Genomic DNA, 22519 nt, shown 5'->3' on the forward strand with positions numbered 1-22519 from the left:
ATGCTGAGGTAGAAGTGAACTTTAGGCAGTTGGCATGGACAAGGAATGTAGTTATTCTCCTTCAATACAGAAAAAGCATTAACATCTTAACTGCTTTTAACCTTAGCTTTAAGTGTACCCGTTACCCATAGGGCTGTCCATTGTTTTGAGTCACAAAAGCACCATTTGTGTACACAGGAGCAGAGATTACAGGGAATGCAAGGTAGAGCTGTAAGGCTCAACTTCATCCAACCCATTATAAAACTCATAGGTACAAGTACTGCTTAGATATTTATTAAGTTTACACCAATCAGTTACAGGAAAGTAGCATTGCTGGTATTATCTCTTAAATCCATAGGAAAACAACTTAAAGATGCTATCCTGTGGAGACTGCCCCTGCAGAAGGGACAGTCTTCCTTGCCCGCATCACTTCTCTTGTTCTAGTGCCTGTGAGATGTGGAGGTGAGTTACACCCGCTCCAGCTATTGTCTCTCTTCCCAATGCAAAGAAAAGTTGACCATAAATGTGTAGAGATAATAGAACACAACAGATACTGATTAGACACTAAGTAGTTACTCCTGTTCCATGGCTTAAAATGACTATTACAAATAGGAAACAATAGTACTGTGAACAGTTAACTGCATACTTGAATCTTTCTTACTTAGTTGCTTTCTCTGCCCTCACCAATAATTTTCCAATGTGCACGTAAAGCATTAACAGCAAGATGTGTTACTGCTTTCAGGCATCTTGTCTTAGTTTCTTTGCACTCTCTTGAACTGTCTTTCCCTCCACTGTAGTTAATTGTGACCAAGCGTGAAGTCAAGCTGCTTTCAAAGAATGTTTTGCAGGTGTTTCCTCTATCCTCCTGTAGCAGTTGGAAGTATTCTTTACCTCTCCTCTCTCCCCCTTCTTTCTGGTTTACAGCTGCATACAGTTTTGTGAAGTATACTCTTTGGTACTAGCTTCTCATGCGCACACGCTTAAGTGCCTCAGGAAAGCACTGCTATAACATGGAGCCTATTGCTTTGAAATCAAGCATCCATGTATTGACAGAAACTTTTTAAATAGGGACACAACCAATGACTTTACCAGTGGTGTTAGAAAACCTGACTCCAGGAGTCTCAAACACATGCTTCCTTGCTCATATCAGTCACAGGGTCAAAGGGAGAGGGCACATCAACTTTTTAAAGCCTGTGCAAATGCAGGCAGACCAGTGGTGCAAGTGGGGCTGAAGATAACAGAAGACACCTGTCAGTCTCACACTGTAAGTTAGTGCCAGCTCCCTGGCATGAATTCTGTCAGTAGGAAGGTAAGATGTGAATCGGTGCAACTAAGTGGTATTGTGCTCCATGTTGATATGACAATTCAGTTACAGCTCAGAATTGTGCAGTACTGTAAGTGCGTGTGCATATGATTTATTGCAACTGTTGGCCTTGACTGGTACATTACACCTATAGTTCATTTTATTCAACAAAATCCACACCACTTAACTCATTAGCTCAAATCAAACCACAAGCAGTGCAGAATATGACCACCCAAAGAAAAAGCAGGGAGGGGTCCAGAAAAGGCATGTTTATAGCCCGAAGTGCTTAGTACAGATCAACTCACATCCCAGAACCAAGCAGATACAGGCCCTTATCCCAGTACAAGAGACCCCAGTTTCTTGCCAGGGGATAAAAGTTGTCTACAGACCCCAGCTATCAGTTGTTCTTCCAATTCAAGAGCAGCCAGTGTCAAAACATTCAGGTAGTTACCAAGAACCCTAGGGTGGAGTGTTTATTCTAGATGATCAGGTTACAAAGAATGTGTAGCCCATGGTTAGCAAAAAAAAAAAAAAAAAAGTAAAAATTAGCAGCCTCACTCACCCACATTAAAACAGAGTTGAACAACTGAGAAGCCAGGAGGTTCCTTCTACCACTAGTGCCAGTATGCATTTTGAAATACACAAATTCATCACTTCAAAACCAAGTAGCCAAGTTCTGCTTTACGCTCACCTCAGCTTTAAATCTGTCCAAGCCAGGAGAACAGGAGGAATTCTTACTCTTTAGAAAAAGAACAGATACAGCAGCTAACACTCTAAAGCCAGGAAGCTCTTTTGCCCGTTTCCAGTGCAGCGGAAACCAGTTTCTCAAGAGAGCAGTTTGACAGCTTTACTGAAACAGCACTACTGTCACAGTCAGATGGACTTCTGCCCATGAATACTTCTAGGGAAATAAAGGCTCTCTGCCTCTTCACTTAGGTAATATTGCAGTATTCTGGCAGTGCCACACAGCTGTAAAAATTTTCATACTGCTTATTAGGCCAAAAGAACTGACTTGGCACACACTAGAAGCCTTGGCCGATTTGTCTCTGGGTTGTTTCTTTCAAAACTTTGTTTCAGTATAAACTGATTAAACAGTTGAAATCAAAGGATCTTACTTCAACATATACTGTAATGGTTTCCTCCTGAACCCCCTAGAAGCCCTGGAAACACAAGTTTAGTCTGTTCAAATTTAAATACTTAAACTATAGCAGCAAAACAAAGCAAAATGAAAAGAAAACCAGGAGAGGAAACTTCTCTTGAATAGCAGAATCACTTTGTGTGAACAACAGAGGTGCTGAACAATAGCTTCTGCTTCTGTTTCTTTCTTTTCTTGCCTCCCTTTTCCTCTGTGAAGAATTAAAATGATACCGTCATTCTTCTCATGGAACAGGAACATCACACAGAAATGATAAATTGTCTTTTCTAGCCTAAATGACTTCCACAGGTCTGTGACACTTCCTATCAACTTACTGAGCACCAACTAGTTTAATTTTAACAATAAAATTACTGCAGATACCTAAAACACACCTATAAACATGCCTAACTGATTCTAAAGTTGCTGTTGCAACAGCAGATCCTAAGACTGCAAGCGTGCAGCAGTTTGCCAAGTATCGCTTTCATCCATGTCCAAAAAACTACCAACTGGAGCTGATACTCAATTTCATTGAAACTCCCAGGCCCAATCTCTCTCCATCACTCAGCACAGTCTCCAAACAGAAGCCAAAGCTGAACATCAGAACTGAGCATTATAAATTAATTTTATCAGCCATCGGCAGGCTTGGAGGTTTAAGTTAATCTCAATTTGTTTCAGACTCCCTAATTTGAAATTTCAGCTAGCAGTTACCTTGACATTTTGATCAAACTTCATTGGTAGTTCAGCAGCTCACGTATTTTTAGTTTAAGAGTGCATAACTTGAACTTCCTTGAGATAAAGCTTAAATTAAGCTCCAGTAGAGACATAGCAAACATGATAGTCAAAAAGCCATCTTTGTCCTAACAGGATTCTTTGCTAGCTGGAGATCTTCTCAGCTCTCACTAAGAGAGCCACTTTAAGCTAACAGAAGCCCTAGTCAAGCTGTTCAGAAACCACAACCTGACGATATTCAGAACTGTTCTGCGGCCAATTTTTGGTCCCCAAAATTGCTGCTCTCGCTTCTCCCAGAGGAAGAAGGGGAAATATTCAATTTTTTCTCTTCAGAAATTTTTCATGCCTTCCCCCCTGCCTTTTACCTGAAAAATGATCAGCTGTGGACGGTTTGTCCAGTTTCAGGAGGGCTGCCTCAATAGCTTGGCTGAAGGAATTCTGGAAGCTGGGCACAGGTATGCGGTCAGAGCTGTCACTTTCTCCATCACTATCCACTGGCACAGGGAGTGCCAGAGTGTTCTCATCTGAAAGAAGGAAAGAGCCTTGAGAGGCAGAAGGCTGTATAAAACTTTCACAGTGTAAATGCCCCTCCACTCTCCAGATGTTTCTTGTGAAGTTACAAGATTTCTTAGATTTAGATGCATGGTAAAGAACCTGAAGTAGTAATACCAAATTTTCTTACCTCTTGTCTTTGGGGCAGGTTTGGGCCACGTTTCTGGTTTTGCCTTTCCAACTCTCAACATCTGTCAAAAAAGTTGTAAGATATGATTAAATCCCATGTATTAGAACAATCTTGTATATCCCCTAAGTGGCAAGAAAATCTAGGAACCCCTTCAAGCACTCAAACCCCATGTTGTCTCCCTAAGATTTATCCCCCATTGCTTTTGTGGGGGAAGCTATTGCGTTCTCAGACTAATCCCCAACTAAGATACAAGTAATTCTGACAAGATTTACTCTGCTACGTGGCTTACCTGGGCAAAAGAAGGGAAGGGAGACTCTTCTTCTAAACTCCCACAGAGGAATGGGCTGACCTGGCTGGCAGCAGGTGACAGTGGAGTTGGAATAGACTCTACAGAGAAAGCAGCAGATAATTAAAGCCAGTTTTATTTGGCAAATGCACTCATTATGCTGCTTATCAGGATGAAACAGAAATAAAGTTTTATTATCTTATGTAATTAACAATTTTTATCTCATCAGTTCCATCCATTAGTCACACAGTGAGACCTCTCAAATTTCCTCAATCTTTTTATTGAAAGGAGATTTAAGTTTGTTGTTGCTGCTCTGAGGTTTTTGTTTGCTTATTTTGGAGTGCTGTGTGGGTTTTGTTTTTTAGTTGGTGTTTTTTTGTGGTTTGGGTTTGTTTCTTTTTTAAGAAAAACATTTAAGAATAGTTTCTACTTAATATTTTTTATGAACTGCAAGATAAAACATCTGGTAAAGCATTACTGGACAACAACCTAACTGAGTGCTCATTAAGTACGTTTTATTTTAGTATAACGTGGTGGGGGAAGATGGAGAGTAGAAAGAAAAAATGCCAGTAGTGTTTTCCTAGCATACACACTTTTCTTCCCTTTTGGGGTATTTTTTTTCCTTTCTTTTCTTCTGCCTCAGCAAAGCTTTAAAAGATGGGGTAACTACAGTGCAGATCTCATATTGTCACTGAAGTACAGGTAGTAAAAAGCAGAGAAAGGACCAGAATGTTTCTTAGCCGTGTCAGCCTTTTGTGTATGATCTCATAGGCAATCTAGGAAAGAAGCAGTCTTTGATCAGTATCAAGAAAGTTTAGCATGATGACCTGAGCAGTAGATCCCAAAAGAATGTTCAAAAGCTAGACGTGATGTGTTTTTCCAGATGCTCACCTGTCTGAAACACAGGGCTTCTGCCAAGAGGAGACAGACAGAAGCTCTGATGATCAATGCTGGTAGTTTCTCCGGGGCAAGAGGTAAAAGCAGGGAACTGCTGCAGATTCTCTAAAGCAATATGGACCTCTGGATCTAGAAAGAGGTTTTAAATTAAAGCACTACACAATGTGGGGGAGGACTGTCAATATGCAGGCTGTTTCAGGAGTCTAGGAGGTGCCAACTCAATTTTCTTTCCACCCTCTATTTTAGAGACCAGTACAAGCCCTGCTGCTGGATGGAAGCAGTTCCTAGGCATTTTTTTTTCCTCCTTCACTTTTCACTCTATATCGTGATTACTATAAAAACAGAAACTAAGAATCCTGAAAGCTATATACAACATGGAGATAGCTACACCCTCAAATGCCCTCTGTCTATCCCATAATGTGCAAGTATAGAGCAAGTGCATAACAACATTTAACATCCTGACTAAAACAGCTTATATTTTTCACTTTACAGATATTGTTTCTAAAACATTATAATCTTGTTCTAAGTACACACTACAAACTAAAGACCTTAGAGTTCACCCTGTAGCTCAAGAAATCATCTCAGCAACTAAAGATGACTGGAAATCCACCAGGTATGCTCAATCACGACTTACATTTGCCTTGTTTCTTGTTTTCTTCTATTTCAATTCTGCGTTCACGTCGTCGTTCATCACGAGCTTTCTTCTGCCGAAGACGTTTCCTCTTTTCAATGTCATCTAGGAACAATGCACAGCATTGGATGTCAAAAACCCCACACCAATACTTTGGCAATGTTTTCTCCAGCTTTGAGAATAACATATTCAGTTATAACACATTAGTAACAAAATATGCTTACAAACAAAATATGCTCTTCCAAGCAGTCAGGCTTTTTTATTCTTTGTATAATTGTTGTCTGTAAAACAGCTAATTGGGGTTGTTCTGTCAAGTAGTCATCAGACAGTTGGTGCAAGAGGAGTAAAGCTGCTATGTATGTTCTTTTTTTCCACCATTAAGGGATAAGAACGACTTCCCCTTCACCCTCACAGATACATGACAGAGCCTACTAGAAAGGTAGTACCAACCTGAAAACAACTCTAAAGTCTCCTTAGAAATGATGGGTGGCTTCAGAGCCAGTTCACAAATGCTGAACTCACAGGTGAGGGGCAAGTGACAAAGGTAGCGATGACGCTGTCTTATATCCTGATAAAAAAAAGAGTAGACGTGTCATCACAGCAAGGTCTAGAGGCTGCCATAGTGATGAATAGCTTATGGAGATAGAATGCCCACCATTGATCAAATCAAATGGAAAAAAATAGCAGCAGTGACACAATAATCACTTTATAAACTACAAACACATGAAGGATGCACTGGGTCAGAACCAAATGCTCCATGATCTCCACCAGCTAAATCATAATCAGATTTGGATGCAGTTACTCCAGCTCGGTTACTGATTTTCTTGTTATTCCTCCCTTTTCACTCACATCACTGTGAGACAAGGGGAGTCAAAAGAATCTCAGTAGACATAATAAAGGGGGATGAGAGATGATGTTTAGCGCTTACATTGTTGAAATTAGCTGAGGCAGAGACAGTCTTTGATAAGAAAAGCTGGTCCCAACGACCAGCCAATGAGGTAGAGAGAGTTCCTGATAAGAAGCAGGAGCAGGCCCCAAGAGCCAGCTAAGACTGGTCTTGCGGCTTGGGTGAATACCAAGAAACCACTGAGCCTGCGCAAAAAAAAAGGTTACTAGCGGTGACGAAGAGGAGTCATCTATCTTCATCTCTGCAACCACCAGACAACCACCATAAAGAGGCACTGCGCAAGCGCAGTTGAGAGGAGACTATGGAAATGACCTCTCGGAGCTAATTTTAATATGAAGCGGGAATAGGTCATGCATATGTATAGGCGTATTGTGAATACGTAACACTTGACTGTATAAACTTGAGACAAACTGCCGAGTTGGGTGCGCACGACTTTGGTGGGACTACCCCCCGTGCTGCCCAGCGCTGAATGAACATACCTACTTCACAATCTCACTGATTGTGGAGTCTGTTTCCGCACGTCAACTGGAATAAAATTCTACAATACCAGTCTTCCAATGTGTTTATTTTTGCACTGGACCAAATTTGCCTTTAACAAATTATTTGGACCAACAACCACCACTTAGCTAGACTGAAACATGCTGAATTTTGTACTTTTCCTCTCGGAGATGGAAAACTTGAAGACAATTCCCTACTACCTCTGCATCCATTCTTACTTGAGCACATCCTTTCTTAAAGACGATTTAAGAATTATGTGTAGTTGTTACTGCACATGCCATTAAGTTGTCTTTATTTGAGATAAAGGAATTCAAGACCCATCCCCTCTTCCAGAACTTCAGTGTCTTAAGCACTTTCACTCCCTCTATCTCAAGCACTGATGTTTCTTTCCATCCTCTTTATTTTCACAACGTCCCACCTCTACCCTTGATGCTCAGAAACAACTGTTTGTCCATGATAGAGGCAGAACACTTCTTCAGGTTGAGAAAGATGATAGATCTTGTTCAAGATGAATATGATAGATGAATGATAGATGAAGATCAAGTTCAAGCTACTGTCTTATATGAAAAAATAATTTACTTTTTTTAAGACAGCTTTAACAACAAACCAATCTTAACTTGCAATTCTCTCACGCCTAGAACTTCCTACCTTCTAGAAAAAAAAAATTAAAGCTAGACCGCAGCCTACTAATCAAAAGCAACTTAAGGTACTGCAACTTACACAGATGCCCTTCACAGATTAGCATGCCTACCCATTCATGGTTATTATTTCTCATTACTGAAGAGAAACAAGTCTCACCTGTCAGCCACCATGATCAATCTGCTAAAAACAAGGGCCCTTAATTAATAAGAAGATAAAATAACTACCTCCGTCATTGAGTAGCCAGTTAGCTCCACTACAGCTGCAGTTATCTTCTCTGGACTCTTCTCCAAGCTGCCATATTCACGAACAAGACATCGAACATTCACAGGGTGAAGATACATACACTGTCCATCCTCCGCTGTAAGATAAGATACCATCGCTTGTTCTTTGCCTGTTAATTTTCAATAGCTTTTTCCCCACCTCAGTACATTCTCCAGTAATAAAATTAGAGCTCCTTTCTGAGTTTCTGTGGGAGCTTTATTTCACAGGGGTTTGCTGCATCTAATGAAGTGACAAACATCTTCCTCAAGAAGGATCCCAAAGGAGGCACCTCTGCCCCCACGATTCCAGGATTTCATTGCACTGACCTTGATAGAAATAGTAGAAAGGAGAGTTGCCAAGATGTCCACTGCTATTTGTGTCTTTAGATTCTTGGTAGCTTGTTTCAGCTGGATTTGGTTCTTCTGTAGTGTTCGTATCAGGTGCCCCTACAGTGTCCACCTCAGGTACTTCCTCTTCATCCAGCACTGCCTCTTCTGCTTCCACAGGAGGCAAAAAGGAACTTGCCAGATCAGAGCAAGGCTCCACAAGCTCCTCATCAAATGCAGAGAGATATTCCACACCACACTATCACAGTGGAGAGCATACAGTTAGTACCACATCACCTTCTTCGAAAGATTATAATCTCTGCAAAAATCTTTGGCACCAGTTCACCATACACTGCAGTTTAAAGTGGCAGAATTAAGTACTAACAAGATCTGCCAGAGAGGAGCTGTCACCCACCTTTTTCTCTTGCGAAACTGCAGGCTCCACAGCCTTGGAGCTTTCTAGGACCAATTCTTCCACAGCTGCACTGATTCCAGCAATGCCATTGTTTTTATCCTGGTCAGCAGACAGTGCTGTTTCTCGTTCCTACAGGTCATCCAAAGAAAACAAGTTGCAATTTCCTATTTAAGCCAGCAGACTATCACCATAGATATTTTTAGCCTTGTCCTGTATTTCACGTTTTCACAGATCTATAATTCATCTGTGACAAAGAGTGACCCTTGAAGAGAGGTCTGCTCCTTCTTGTTACTGGAAAGCACACCCATTGTAGAACACCTAAAGGCTTTGAAAAGGAATATTCTACAGGTTTGCTCATGTCTGCCTGATAAAAGTTATCCCAGAAATTGTTGGACCTGAAAGGGAAACACATCTTCTTTTGAAAGCAGAACTCTGTTACATTTATGGAAGGAATACCATTCAGTAAAAAGTATTCTGTTCTGTTATCTTGAACATCACGCCAGATACCTAGGGTCCAAAGGCTATAGTCTCCTCCAAGATTTATAATGCTACTCTAGCAGCAAAACCACCTTGCTAGTATGTATGTCACGGAGACCAGAATAATCACAAACAACCACTTACGCAGCAGAACATAGATGCTCAGCACTCAGTATACCGTTAAAAATAAAGTTACTAAAAGCCTCCAAAGAGGTTCTCACCTTCAGTTCCTGGATAGCTGCCTCAATAAAGCAAGCCTCTGGGGTGTGTTTTTCTTCCTCATACTGTTTTAGTAATGCTGCTTTCTCCTCCAGAATCACCAGCTGCAAGACCTGCTCCCTGGATGCCAGAAGCAGCTTTGAATACTGACTGTGCTGGTCATCTGAACAGAAGGAGCACCAAATCATTAATATCTGCATGTAGAGGCACCAGTTTGAACTGCTGTTTCTTCTGAAGTTTTGTTACTTCTCAATTTTGTGAGTTAATCCGCTCCAGAGCAGACAATATTTAGCAGGGGTTTGATACAGACTCCACATATTACCATTATATCATTGATGACACAAGCTGGTGCCACATACCTGCTCTGCTACACACATCCCACACACACAGCAGTTTGCCACTTTCAACCTGCCACTTCACTGCTCAGCTGCTACACATAACAACAACAAAAAAAAATTAAGTCCAAACTTCTTTGCTGTGGAAGTATCGCCTTTGAGAAGCCTTGGGTGGTCAAAACTTCCTGAAACAATGCAGTCTGCAGCCGCTGCTTCTTCTCTATACACTCAAAAATACTGCAACTGGAAAGTTCTGCAAGCGACCTCTGTTTTGGCTCAAACCAGTTTATTAACCCGTACGTATTCAAAATACGAGGGTTTTTTTACAAAAAGCACAGCAGAAACAGTAAACTAAAGAATTGCAAATTTAGCAGAAGGTAGTCGTCTTTGTTACCAGAGAGCTTCTCTTAGCTATAAAGTCTACAGCAACCATAGCATCACATACTAGTACAGTCAATATATTCACTGCTCCCGAAGGGTCCAACCTTGTCTACAGAACAAGTTAATGCTGAATTTCCTGGGTTTAGAACGATCTCAAATCCCGTATTTGTTCTTTTGTTTGTTTTATGGAAGGATTTAAAGTCCTTTACTTTCAAATACTGAGGAACATGTAAGCACACACCCTGCCTGCTGGATACCCATCATGTGCTGGGAGACTTGACTTTTTACAGAGAGCTTAAAAGCAAGCAGCCTTTCTCAAATGTGACTGCAAAATGAAGTGAGCCAAGACAGCCCACAAAACAGCAATGTTAAGTAAAACTATTTCTTTAGTCACAAAATTTTCGTGATACTAACAGATAAGATGATGATGTGTTAGTCACATTACTTGACTGGAGAAAACTGAAGAAGTCAGGCAACAGATGTTTGGAATCCGTTTGCAATAATTTTGATTATTTTCCCATATCATTCACAGATCTTAGCTGATAAGTGAAGAAGATTAAAACCTTATTGAAGATTACATCCTTGAAATAGCTTAGACACAAAGACAGTTATTTTTGCTAAGCTGTATAACGAGGAGCCAGGAGGGGGAAAAAGAAAAAGTTAAGGACACTGAAGAGCCAAGAAAAGCAGCAAGAGTCACACCAATGACTGTACGATACAAAACACACGTCAAGCTAATGATTGAGAAGGCAGGAGTCTGCAGAGCAACTTGAACGGAAAGAGCACACAACTTAGAGCCTTGCAAAAAATAAAGTGGGGGTAGAAAGCTTATTATTAAGATGTGGTCGTTAAGGTTTTCAGCTGCTAAAACCCATGTGTTGTAGTCTGGTCTGTTTTAAGGTGACAGTATGGCATTGCTATGGTAAATCCTCTCTACACAAGCCCTAGTCACAGTTAGGAGCAGGATGCCAATCGCCAGTACTCAGATACACTCACCTCCGATGTAAACAGGCTGCACCACATTCATCCACTGAGATTTGGGCAGTGCTATCAGAACACCTTTCTCTCTTCTCATAAGTTGCATCGTAATGATATCACCAATTGCATATTGACGTGTTTCCATAGCAACAACACTGCAATGTTAGGAGGAGGTTAGTATGGTAAAAATATTTCAGAGAGGCATCATTTAATAAATATCAAGTCTCACCTCTTGAGATCCTTCTTGTGAACAGAGCCATAACAAATAGGACATTTACTCCAGGTCTTTTCACTCAAGGAGAGATAGTGAAGGATACATGCCCAACAAAAGATATGCCCACAACGGGTGATCTTTGCCGCGGTTGGTGGGTACAGACATATTGGGCAGGAGGGCACTTCATGGCTACAAATTCGCTGAAATAGCACATGAGAAGAATAGTACAAGTTTTAGACTTGGAAAACAGTTCCTGTGCTACAGAATAAGCCACCTGTAATATCTACTCTAACATATTAATCTTCCAGCTTTTTAGGCTCTGCTTATTTACAAAGAAATTAAGTACACTGTGAACTAAGTAGCACCTTCAGACTGCACATGGAATAACCTTCAAAGCCACCCATCTGGTATTTCTACTCTAGTGACATTAAAAAAGTGACTCTTCTCATGTTTCCCCTCATGTATTCATCATCTCTAAGAGTTAGCAGCATCTTCATCATCCGAATTCAGACACTGAGAAGACAGCAAATGAGCCCTGTCACCCCACTTACACAAGCAGACTTGTGCAGTCCTGTAACTGAGAGACTGAACTTACCTATTTCCATGAACATTCTAGTTTAGTCAGACACTTTGTTAGCATCTGTATGTTGCATACAGACATAACTGCCAAGCGAGCACCTAGATTTTTCAGCGCTCTCATAGCGTCAGGTAACAGTAAGCCTACCTCCTCTCCAGCTACACCATGCACCATGACTAGCCTTAGCAGATAACAAGTTTCTACTTGAGGCAACCCAAAGTTCTGACCACAGTTCTCAAGAGATTTTCCATTTTGTTGCTAGGCAAGATGGGCCACCTATGCACAGAATAATTCTTCAAAATTCTACACTCTAGTCCTCTTCCATGGACTCATGCCCAAGTTTTCTGTTAATATCTTGATCACAAGGACTCTGTCTACAGAATGTCAGATACTATTTTTGATGAGCTCCCATCTGCGAAAGCAAGAAGAAGCTGCTAATTTTCCTAATAGATTTTAGCACTTCTCTTTTCCTGTCATGAAAGTATTTCATAATATATTCCATGACAGATCTTTCCCAGTATTGTGGGAGTGACAGAAGAGGACTCAACTCAAAAACAGCTGAGTTTTACGTAACATCACAGAGATAAAGAGGCAGTTAAAGACAGGTTGAGCTTCTTAAGAAGAAGGAAAAAAAAAAAAAAATCTAGCCCATCACAACTGACCACTTGCTCCACAAAGTCCCAGTTGACCAAGGTATCTGGATCAGCAAAGTGGACTGTGTAGTCCTGTTCTTCAGAGACAACAAACTGGCAGCTGGGGAAAGGCAAAGAGACAGATGATCCACTCAGTTGTTTCTAAAAATTCTTTGAGCACTAACCTACAGGATTCTCTGAGCTTCTTCTTTGTCCAGCAGAAAACTGCTGGATGCAGTCAGTAACTTATACCGACAAAACCCAAAAGAATTCAATTCACAACCAAATTTCCAGAATATAGGTGTGTCTCACTTCAGTTTGACACAGTATCACATACTAACTACAGAATGAGCCAGGCAGACTGTTTTTCCAGAAACATGTAAAAAACAGCCAGCTCCTTCGGGGATCTATTAAAAAACAGGGAATCCACAAGTGGAAAAAATATGCTCACGAAAACCAGAACTACTGGGGTTCCTGCAGATAGACTTCACTACAATAAGCCACAGAACAATAGGGAAAAATCAGAAGCATCAATGCTGAAAATAGTTTTTATTATCTTTAACATGGTCAGATAAAGGAAGTCCTGAACATGCTTCAAATTCCAGTGAAAGCGACCATTATTTCCAGTCAAAAGCAATTCTGCTACTGGATTACTACACTGATCATCATTTGGGTTATACTACACACCTAGGGGCCTGTGAAATAATCAGCAGTTTAAGAATTAAGACCCATACAAGTAATTGCTTCTGGGACTTATAAATTCAGATTAGCTTTGATCCAAGCAACTGCTACCCCTACCACCTCAACATATTATTTTTTTGGAAAAAACAATCATCTTCTGTAAGGGAGCTACATAGGTCTTCCCAAGTGGAATGTCATATTCCACAAGTGATGCTGGAAAATTAGAGCAGAAGACTAATTGGTTTGTATTTAAAGGACTCACACCATCAGATACCTTGTAAATAGGTAAAGACGACAACTTGATATATTTTTATCCCTTTCAAGTGTAGTCGTTACCACTAAAAATACTACAGAGAGGTAACTTTACCCTAGAAAAGTCTACACAAGTAGTCAAGGTCAAACACAGTTTCCTGGCTGATCGTCCCTTACAACTCAGTGTCTCTCTCTGTAGAAGTCTAAGAGCCCTGCTGGTCTTCCACTCACTTGGCCTGCAGGAAGAGCTCCTTGTTGAAAGGCTTATGTCCCCACTTGTTCCTTTTCCCCCAGTTGCCATGTCCATTCCCATCAAAATGGCCTGTTTGGCCACGGGGTTCAAAAGTGAAGTTCAGTAAGTGGTTCAGATTAATCTTCTTGGGACCAGAGAATTGGGCAGGGCTGAACTCTGCCCGCTGAGCCTCTGCTACCTAAGAGACAACGGCATTTGTTAGAACTTGCTAGAATTTACTGCAAAAGCATCAGTACAAGTTGATACCCAGGCCCCACCAGTGATTACGTACAGAATACGCAGCATCCACTCACTCACCTTCTCCTATGCCAGTTCTGCAAATCAAGTAGTGCAGCATTAGAAGTGCATGAGAACCTGAAAGTTAGAACTCAGCAGTCTTACCCCGCACTGATCAAAAGGAGGAGAGCACAAAAACAACCCACATAAGGACAAGTAAAAGCTGGCAAAACCTAGTAGTCAAGGTTAATAACAGAAAGACAGTTGTTTGAAACCTGACAGTATTTTTTTAGACAGCCAGTAATACAAGTCTGATTACTATTTGCACAGGTTGTACTTGTTTTGGTTAGTTTTCATATAACGAAGCAAAGAATGAGAATTCAACAGAGACGGCAGGTAAGATTTGACAGAGTCAGCAATTTAGGTGAGCAGTGTTGCTCATCCACTAAAACTGAAAAATGAGTCTGTATCAATGAAAATCCACCGATAATCTAGAGAATTTAGACCTATATCAGCATAAAAGCCTCAGTCTGGTTTTACTCCCTCTTGATGTCACCAAGGCTAATAATATGATTACCAATACCACTATCACACACAGATTTGTACACTGAAGCAGTTAGACACAATCACCTCAGACTTAAAAGCTAGAAATTATATCACTAGATATTTTCATGAAGGACCTCTGTTTCATGACATGTATTTGGCCTGTCTAGGTACCCATTCCTCAGATGGTATTTTTTAATGCAAGTCTCTCAGAGCAGAGAGCACTCTTCTTCTGTTGTTGCAAAGTTGTTCTGCTCACACTCACTCTGGCATCTCAACGATGTTAGCACCTCTTATCGCTCTTTCCCTTCCCAGCCCAGGAGCTGAATACAGAAGACCTATCTAGGCAGGTCAGTGGTCCTCTCGTCCCAAGAAAGAAGGCCTTGGAGGCATGGCATTACAATTCTCACCTCATCTCGTCTTCCACCATTACAAGAGCTAAAAAGTTTGCCACTTCCGCCGCTACCTCCCCTTTGAGGGGGCATCTTGTTAAAAGCTTTGCTTTTCTGTGAATTGGAGCGACGGGACTGACTGGAAAAGTTCTCATTTTTTGAATATGAAGTTTCTCTTTTACGATTATAACGCTGTTTGGATCCACCTGCATTCTTTCCATCTGAAAGAAAAAAAAAACCAAGATTCAGATCAGCAGCCTTGGAGTTGTCCACCCGTACTCCACCTCAGCCAGCTTTGCCTCAGAGACAGCACTGTCTTCACCTCAGCCACTGCCTCGGGCCCTGGTTAAAAGGCTGGTGTTTATCAGGACATCAAATCCCCCCAGCAACCCAAACCATTTCATTCCTATCACTGCCCAAAGAATTGGTCAAAGAGCATAAAAGAAGGATGTATTTGCTTGCTTTATCTTTTCTTAGAATGGCTGAATTTTCTTTATCCAGATCTGGAATTTCCGTCACCAGATGTTAGCGTGTTGCCTAGTACATTAAGTGATAAACACCAACATCACATCTTCATACCCCATTACAAAAATTGACAACAACTAGTTCATTTTTTCATTCCATTTTCTGAAAACACACAATTTATCATACATTGTTCCCTTATATAAATATACTGCTGCCTGCATTTGTCTCAAGGTTTCCCACTTTGCAAGACCCCATTGCCTGTTTTCACTCAGTTCTGCCCCTATGCTTAAAAGACCCCAACAGATCTAATTCTGTTCTAAAACACCCTTTTCTTTCACAAGGCAGACAAATGCTTATCGATCTTGAAGCACAAACCTCATATCTAAGTACTAAGTCCACCAACCTATGCAACAAGAACTGTTTGCCCGAAAGCATGCCGAGTGTACCACTGACCCTAACGCAGGACACAGTGGTGAAAGTACAAAGCAAAATACTGCAGAAAAAAAAGCTCACAAGAGCAGAAAAAATCAGTCAGGCTCTTGAAAGGGGTTTCCTCTGTCTAAACAGCTGCTTCGTTAGACTGCTAGAACAGAAAATTAATACTATGAAGGTATTTCTAGCAGTCTTAAGAGAAGATCGGAGCTGCCCCAAGGACACGACAGACTGCTTAGCGGTCACTTAACCTAGCATTTCCACCAACTGCCCAAAGTTTTATTTGTAGAAGTTATGTTGATAAGCTTGGAAGCAAAACCCCACAGGCCCAGCAAGACATCTATCCACACCAGCCAGCCCCAAAGTCACTCCGGATACTCAGTAAGCATTACACAAACAGTAACACCTCATACAGTATCTAGATCCATTTTATAAAAGTCTGTTAGTTTCCCTTTTTCCACTTTGTAGTCCTCCCCACCCCTTAGTATAAATCCTACATGGCAGGCAAACATGCCACTGTGATTCAAGATCGCATTAAACATATGGGTAGTTTTCTTTATCACTGCCTCCAGTTTTCCCCTTCCCCAGCACCATTTCCAATCCACCTGAGCATTTAAAGCAGCTGGAATAGGATCATTCACACAAAATCTCACTTTTTTTGTTATTTTTAGTTTTCTCTCCCACTGGCACCCCCAAAAAGAGGGAGGCAATGGGCTGAAAGGTCTGTGTGTTGTTGTACATCGCTGAGGATTTGACTACTTAAGTAATAAAAGTGGCTTGACTGGGGTTTGCGGTGGTCTGCTGTTTCTTGACTGCTACTACAGCTACAGAAGTAAAAGGACACTATCATTACTTTCACATGATGTGACAGAGCTATTTTGCAGACAAACTTCGTCACCAGAACTGGTCATTTAGTCTGCTATTCAAAAGGGTGATCCTTTAATTCAGAATTAAACCAACTCCATTGGAACCACAGATGTGTAACTCAAACACATGCTTGCATAGCCTGCAGTGCTGTAATGCATGTCAGGCTAAAAAGACATGGGTTGAGTGTTATCAGGAAAAAACCACACCAGAAGCAGCCAAGTACTGAGGGTGTGACCAGGTCTGGCTGAATGATTATTTAGATAGACCTTTTTTGAGAGTGTTTGTAGAAAAGAGGCTATAATCAACACCACTAAGTCTCTGGTCAAAAATTAAGCCATTTTCAAGAGGTTTGGACAACTATTTCAGTTGTTCAGGAGCAGAGCTTGCCACTTCAGAGCTCAACCACCCTCTTAAATCTGCAATTTCAGTGAACACGCTAGAGAGGCACATGCCTATTGTGTCTGTAGCGACTTTGCAGTTCCTCTGCAATCACCAACTGGGGAAAAGAAACAACTCAAGAGGAGAAGTTCAGTCTAAAGTGTGTCTTTACAAGGCCCAGGAACAGCTTGTACCTGCAGCTGACAAAAGAATTTCCTACCATTTCATAGTTTTAATCAAGTTAGTCACCATCAAATTTGTCAAACAGCTGGTTTACACACATTCCTGTCATACTACAGGTCCTTTCAGACCAACTCCTAGAGCTTTGAGAGTCACTATAATGACTCTCACATTTTACAGGAAAGTCCTCTCCACCTGAGCCTTTTTTAAGGACCTTACATGACAGTCTAACTATGCTTCAAACCTGATTTTACTGATTGCAAGTTCTGCTGCTCCCCCCGTCCCCCCCCAAATCTAAGCAATGCTCTTCCTTCCAACCTTTCCAGCATGCCACGTGTCAGGGAGCTCTCTGCTTTGTATCATCCCTCCTTGCATTCCCATGAAGAGCAGGGCAGAACAAGGCTATCTGCACTCATGCAGGGAGAAAAGTGGAAGATTCTCACTGCCATCCTCTCTTGTTAGATGCCAGTTTTAAGTAGCGTAGGTTTGGATTTGCGACTTTCTTTTTTCCTTCTTTTCTTGGCAAATTAGGAATGAGCAACAGCAACAGTGCTGGTGAGGTACTTACTCTTCACTCAGGTCCTCAGTTAATCCTTTTGCCATTCTCACAAGATCTACCCTATAATAAATATATCTACACATCCACACTCCAAGAAAACACAGACTTATAAAAAATACTGTCTATATAATTTTATAAGACTAGCCTCAAAGCTGTTCTTGCCTTTTGGAGCAAGGCCTGACATCTGTGGTTTCTCCTGCTGGATGCCACGTTCTGTTAGAGGACCTCTGTCTCCAATGATCCAGAGAGAAGATCAAGTTCACAGGACTAATAGCAGCTCTAGGTGACCACTTCAGTCCTGGAGCTGCAGTACTGGTTTGCTACTGGGGCGAGGACTGCAGTTTCCTTCCGTCTTTGTTTGCCTCTTCTTTTCAGCTGAGCCGTGTTGAAGCCAACTGTATTGCATAAGGGGTTTGGGTGGTGGATCACACTAGGCCCCAGGGTGATTTCATGAAAACACACTGAAGCTATTGCTGCTGCTAAGGCAAACATCCCAGTGAGCAAGAGGTGACTGAGCAGTCACACACCCCAGCTAAGCATGCTCACACTGTAATAATAAGGCCCAGGAACATTTGCAAGAACTAATGTTGTCCATCAGGACTCAAGGAGAAACCCAAAAAGGCTATTTTCCCTTAACTACTTTATTCCATCCTAATGCGATGTGACTCCTGTTGGTGCACTAATGTAACCCAGAGAAACTTTTCTGTTGGAAACTTCTGAGTTTGATTTAGTTTCTAAGGCCAAGTTTGAAAGATAGCTGGAACCCAACTTCCACAAGTACAAGAGCTTACAGTATCCTATTTAGCCCATTTCAAGCTGTGCTGCAAGACAAACAGAAGGAGAAACTACCGTAAGGTTTCACGAACATCCACTTCTTCATTTCTTCCACTGGACTTGATCACAGCGGGTAACTCTGAAAAGCATCTAAATGGCAAGAGCTTGACTAGACTCAAATCCAGTTACCATGAGTGCACAAGTCACTTATGCAACAAAAGGTCAGCATTTTGGGGAGGGTCTGTGGTCTATCTGGAACACTTTCCATTTCAAAGGAGACACAAGATTTTCAGAATACCTCCTATATCTTTCCTGAAACAGGAGAGGAACTGGGTGGACCACATCAGCTACACGTGGAATGATAAGGAACTCAAGAAAAAAAAAATCCCATATGGTTACATGCCAGCATCTTGCACGCAACAGCTAACCAAAACACAACCGCAATTTAAGACAGCTGCATGCTGTATGTTTGTCCCATGGTTTTTTGCCCTAATCTGACTAAGGGATTCTTCTCATTTTAGTTTTCAGTACCCTCCAGTTCAGATATTCGCAGATATACATCTACTCCTACTAAAAGAGATTGTAATTTTGCCAGGCCTCTTCAATGCACTGTAAAGGAAGCAACTCATTCCATATCCCTTTGCCCTCCATTGTAGTTAAGAAACGAGTACCTTAGAAGCAAAATTCTGTCAAGCCAAAATTTTCTTCTGTTTTATTAAAAAAAGAGGTCTTCAGAAAAGCGTGGGGTTTTTAAGTTTGCCTATTGCATTGGAGTAGAAGAGTATAGTACATCAGGATTTCTCTCCTCACAGCTCCTCTGCTACTAGTGACATTGTTTCAAGCCTGTAAAAGGTGGCATTCCACAAAAAATCACTTAACACTTTCATTTTGGGCTGGAATCACAGGCCTTTTATTTCCTTCCTCACTACAGATACTGTTTCTTCTACTTGAAGGCATACCAGCCACGGGACAGGCCATCTTAATGCCTTACTGAGGAATGTTTATATTCTGCGAACAACCCTCCATACAGCATCACACACCGCTAAAAAAGAAGCTGTAGTGAGGAGGTATCTCTTGGCAAGACATGGACAGAAACCAGTTCTCCACAACAGGAAAACCTCACGTCTGCTAGCCCTTCACACTGCCTCTCACGATACACGCAGAGAAGTTTATATACTTTGTTATTCCATCAGAAGCCAAAGATCTGGTTCTAAAACTCTTGTTGCATACCAAGCACGTGACATCCCCTGCTTCCATTGGTCCGTTCCTTAAAGGGGAAAAAAATTGAAATAAGAGACTGAAAAATAACAACAGTAGCTAGGGATAGTAAGACTCTCACATCAAATCCTATTGCTGATGCAAAAAACTTTGCAAATCAGTTAGGAGTTCTTCCAGAAATGACTGCCTAAAAAGTTCTTCCTAAAAAGATTTTCATGTGTTTGAATTTGAAGTCAAAACTTAACTATAATTGCACAGTTACACCACAACCTGGGGAGCTGTGAGTGAGCCACCTCCCATGTCACTCACTTCAGTCTATCCTGTGCAAGATCACTTAATACAGGTGAAGAACAGGTAATACTTGGTTACCTGGGATCTGAATGCATTTAGAAGGTCCAAAAAGGAGTCAACACCTCCAAGATACTCGTTTTGTTAACCCTCTGGAATATGTTGCTGCTTTCCAAGACATCTGAAGTAATATAGTTGAAACAAACCACTGAGGAGGAAGGAAATTAGTACAGCGATGGTGTTGCAGCAACCTGTTGACACTCTTCACAGGTACTTCCAGGACTAAAAACCCTAATTTTAATCACTACTGCCCCATTTCTAGGTTTTAGAAAAAAATGCAAGGTTGCCAGGAACACTCTGTTACCAAACAGCTTTAGAGAACTGGAGGCGGCTTAGGTCTTACCTTGAAAAGATAGATGACAGGAACCATAATGGCTCCTCATGAACTGCTATGTCAGCAAAACTAGCTGTTTGCAATGACAGATGTAACACTTCGCTTTAAATGCCAGGTGAGCAAACTGTATGTAACGAACTCTGAGCCCCTCCAAAGTAGGTTACTGAAATACAGCCGGTAAGGGGGATGCTGTGTATCGATACAAGACCTCCCTGAGCAAGAGGTAAAAGCACACTCAAGTGGAGTACAGAATAAAGTTAAGGGTTGTCTTAATAGGCACTGGCAAACGTATGTTCTTACTATAAACCCAGAGCTTTGGCTCTCAAGCTGATTACTCCAATGCTAACATAGATAAAGCATTAATCCTTAAAGGAAGAAGAGAGTAGGAACCGCAGCTCACTGAACAGGGAGCAAAGCCGGAAGAGGAAGGAAAAAGAAAGCAAAAACAAGCAGTGACCTGAACCGAAGCCTATTAAAACCCAGCTGAGAGCCAAACAGCCCGACAAGGAGAAGTTCAGCTTCACCACGAACCCAAACCCCGGCACAAGGCCACCGGCCCCCCCTGCCTCACACTGCTCGCTCGCTCACGGTTACCCCCTCCCTCCCTCCGAGCTACCACCGCTTCGGACCCACCAGCGAGACACAGAGGCCGCCGAGGGGGCCTGAAACCCGCGGGGCTCCCGGTCCGGGGCCAGACACCCCTCCCGCTCCCGCACCGCCCGGCGGCCTCCAGCCGCTCCTCCGCCCCCCGCCCGGCTACTTACCGCCTTTGGGCTTAGACTCCCCCGCGGCGGGCCCGGCCGAGGCGGATCGCGGCTGCTGCCCTTTGCTGCCGGCCGAGGAGCCGGGCGTACCGGAGCCGCAGGGGCTGCTCTTGTCCATGGCGGAGGACGAGGCGGGGGTCGCGCCGGGCGGGCTCTGCAGCATCAACGGGCGCCCCGGCGGGCGAGCGGCGGCCCTGAGCGGGGGGGCACGACGGGCGCTGGCGCAGCCGGCGGGGGCCCAGGCTCATGGCCCGCGGGGGCGACCGGCGGGGGCGGCGCAGCGCGGACTCGGCCTCCTTCATGGCGACATCTTCTCGCTGACTCCGCTCGAACCGGGGAGGGCCGCGGGAGGCCGGGCCGGGCTCTGCGGGGCTCCGGGCGACGAGGGAGAGAAGCTGCTCACGGAGCCCCGCGGGGCCCGGCGCTGCCTGCCGCCCGAGTGGTCGGCGCCACCCAGGCACCCACCGGCTCCTCGGCGCCGCCCCGGCCCCGGCTCGGCCGCCGCTGCCCCGTAATGGCGACGAGTCGCCCACAGCAGTGGCCGGGACCCGGATGGAGCCGTTCCCGGGCGGACCCGCGGGGCACGCCGGGACTCGTAGTCCTCGGCCGCCGCGGAGCACGCCGGGAGCTGTAGTCCCGGCACAAAGCCGCCGGAATAACGACCTGGCGGGCTCGGGCAGATCTTGTCGTTTATTTTCCAAAGCGGTTCTGCAAGAGGCAGGAGCGGAAAAAGAAACAAAGAGGAAGAAAAGTCGTCAAAAAAACAAATCGGGAGGAAGAGGGAGGTTGGGAACAGAAGGAACTAAAGGCTGTCAGTTCCCAAGCAGGTAGGAGTTGACAGTACTAGGGGTTAAGCTGGTCAACACAGGGGCCTGAGAGGATATCAAAAATAAGGCGTTTCCACTGAACTGTAGCAAACAACTGTGAAAGTATAAAAATACAATGCCTAGTTTAAGTGAACTTTTAAACTTTTCCTTCAAAGCAAAAGGGGAAAAAAGCACAAGGCAACAGTGATACCTTGAACAAAGGCAGAAGGAACATTTTACTGTATCGCTGTACTAACGAACTTTTGCTTGCTTGAAAACTTCAAAATTTTGGTATGTACTAATTAGATAAGAAAAACCTTGACCTTGTCAATGGTATGTGTTGGAGGTGCCAACAGACAGGAGGCCTCGGGCCTGATGTGCATCAGCAGACAAGAAGCCTTGGGTCTTGATGATAAGCTTTGAGTTCTGCTGAGTTTTTGTAATTAAAAATTGCCAAGGCCAATTAACTAGGAGAAAGAGATAACCCACACTGCGCGTGACCAAAGGGTGGACACTATGTAAATGATAATATGAATATGTATGACTGGAATAA

General features: G+C 42.8%; 1 protein-coding gene across 2 annotated transcripts; it reads right to left on the reverse strand.

Moving 5' to 3' along the window:
- Positions 1–257: 257 nt before the first annotated feature.
- Positions 258–21324, reverse strand: RNF10 (ring finger protein 10). Of its 2 annotated transcripts, XM_052795589.1 has the most exons (17): positions 21161–21324; positions 14860–15062; positions 13669–13868; positions 12535–12625; positions 11311–11495; positions 11100–11236; positions 9390–9550; positions 8692–8820; positions 8277–8535; positions 7914–8047; positions 6093–6210; positions 5646–5747; positions 5006–5140; positions 4118–4215; positions 3829–3889; positions 3512–3670; positions 258–2628 (listed from the first exon to the last, which is right to left on the reverse strand). In XM_052795589.1, exons 1-17 carry the CDS (start codon positions 21321–21323, stop codon positions 2552–2554), a joined length of 2412 nt encoding a protein of 803 aa, XP_052651549.1. In that variant the 5' UTR covers position 21324; the 3' UTR covers positions 258–2551. The 2 variants fall into 2 exon arrangements, with proteins under 2 accessions (XP_052651549.1, XP_052651551.1); XM_052795591.1 differs by lacking the exons at positions 258–2628; positions 3512–3670; positions 3829–3889; positions 4118–4215 and adding an exon at positions 4374–4890.
- Positions 21325–22519: the final 1195 nt, after the last annotated feature.

This window comes from Harpia harpyja, chromosome 9, assembly GCF_026419915.1.
Source record: "Harpia harpyja isolate bHarHar1 chromosome 9, bHarHar1 primary haplotype, whole genome shotgun sequence".
NCBI classification, from domain to species: domain Eukaryota; kingdom Metazoa; phylum Chordata; class Aves; order Accipitriformes; family Accipitridae; genus Harpia; species Harpia harpyja.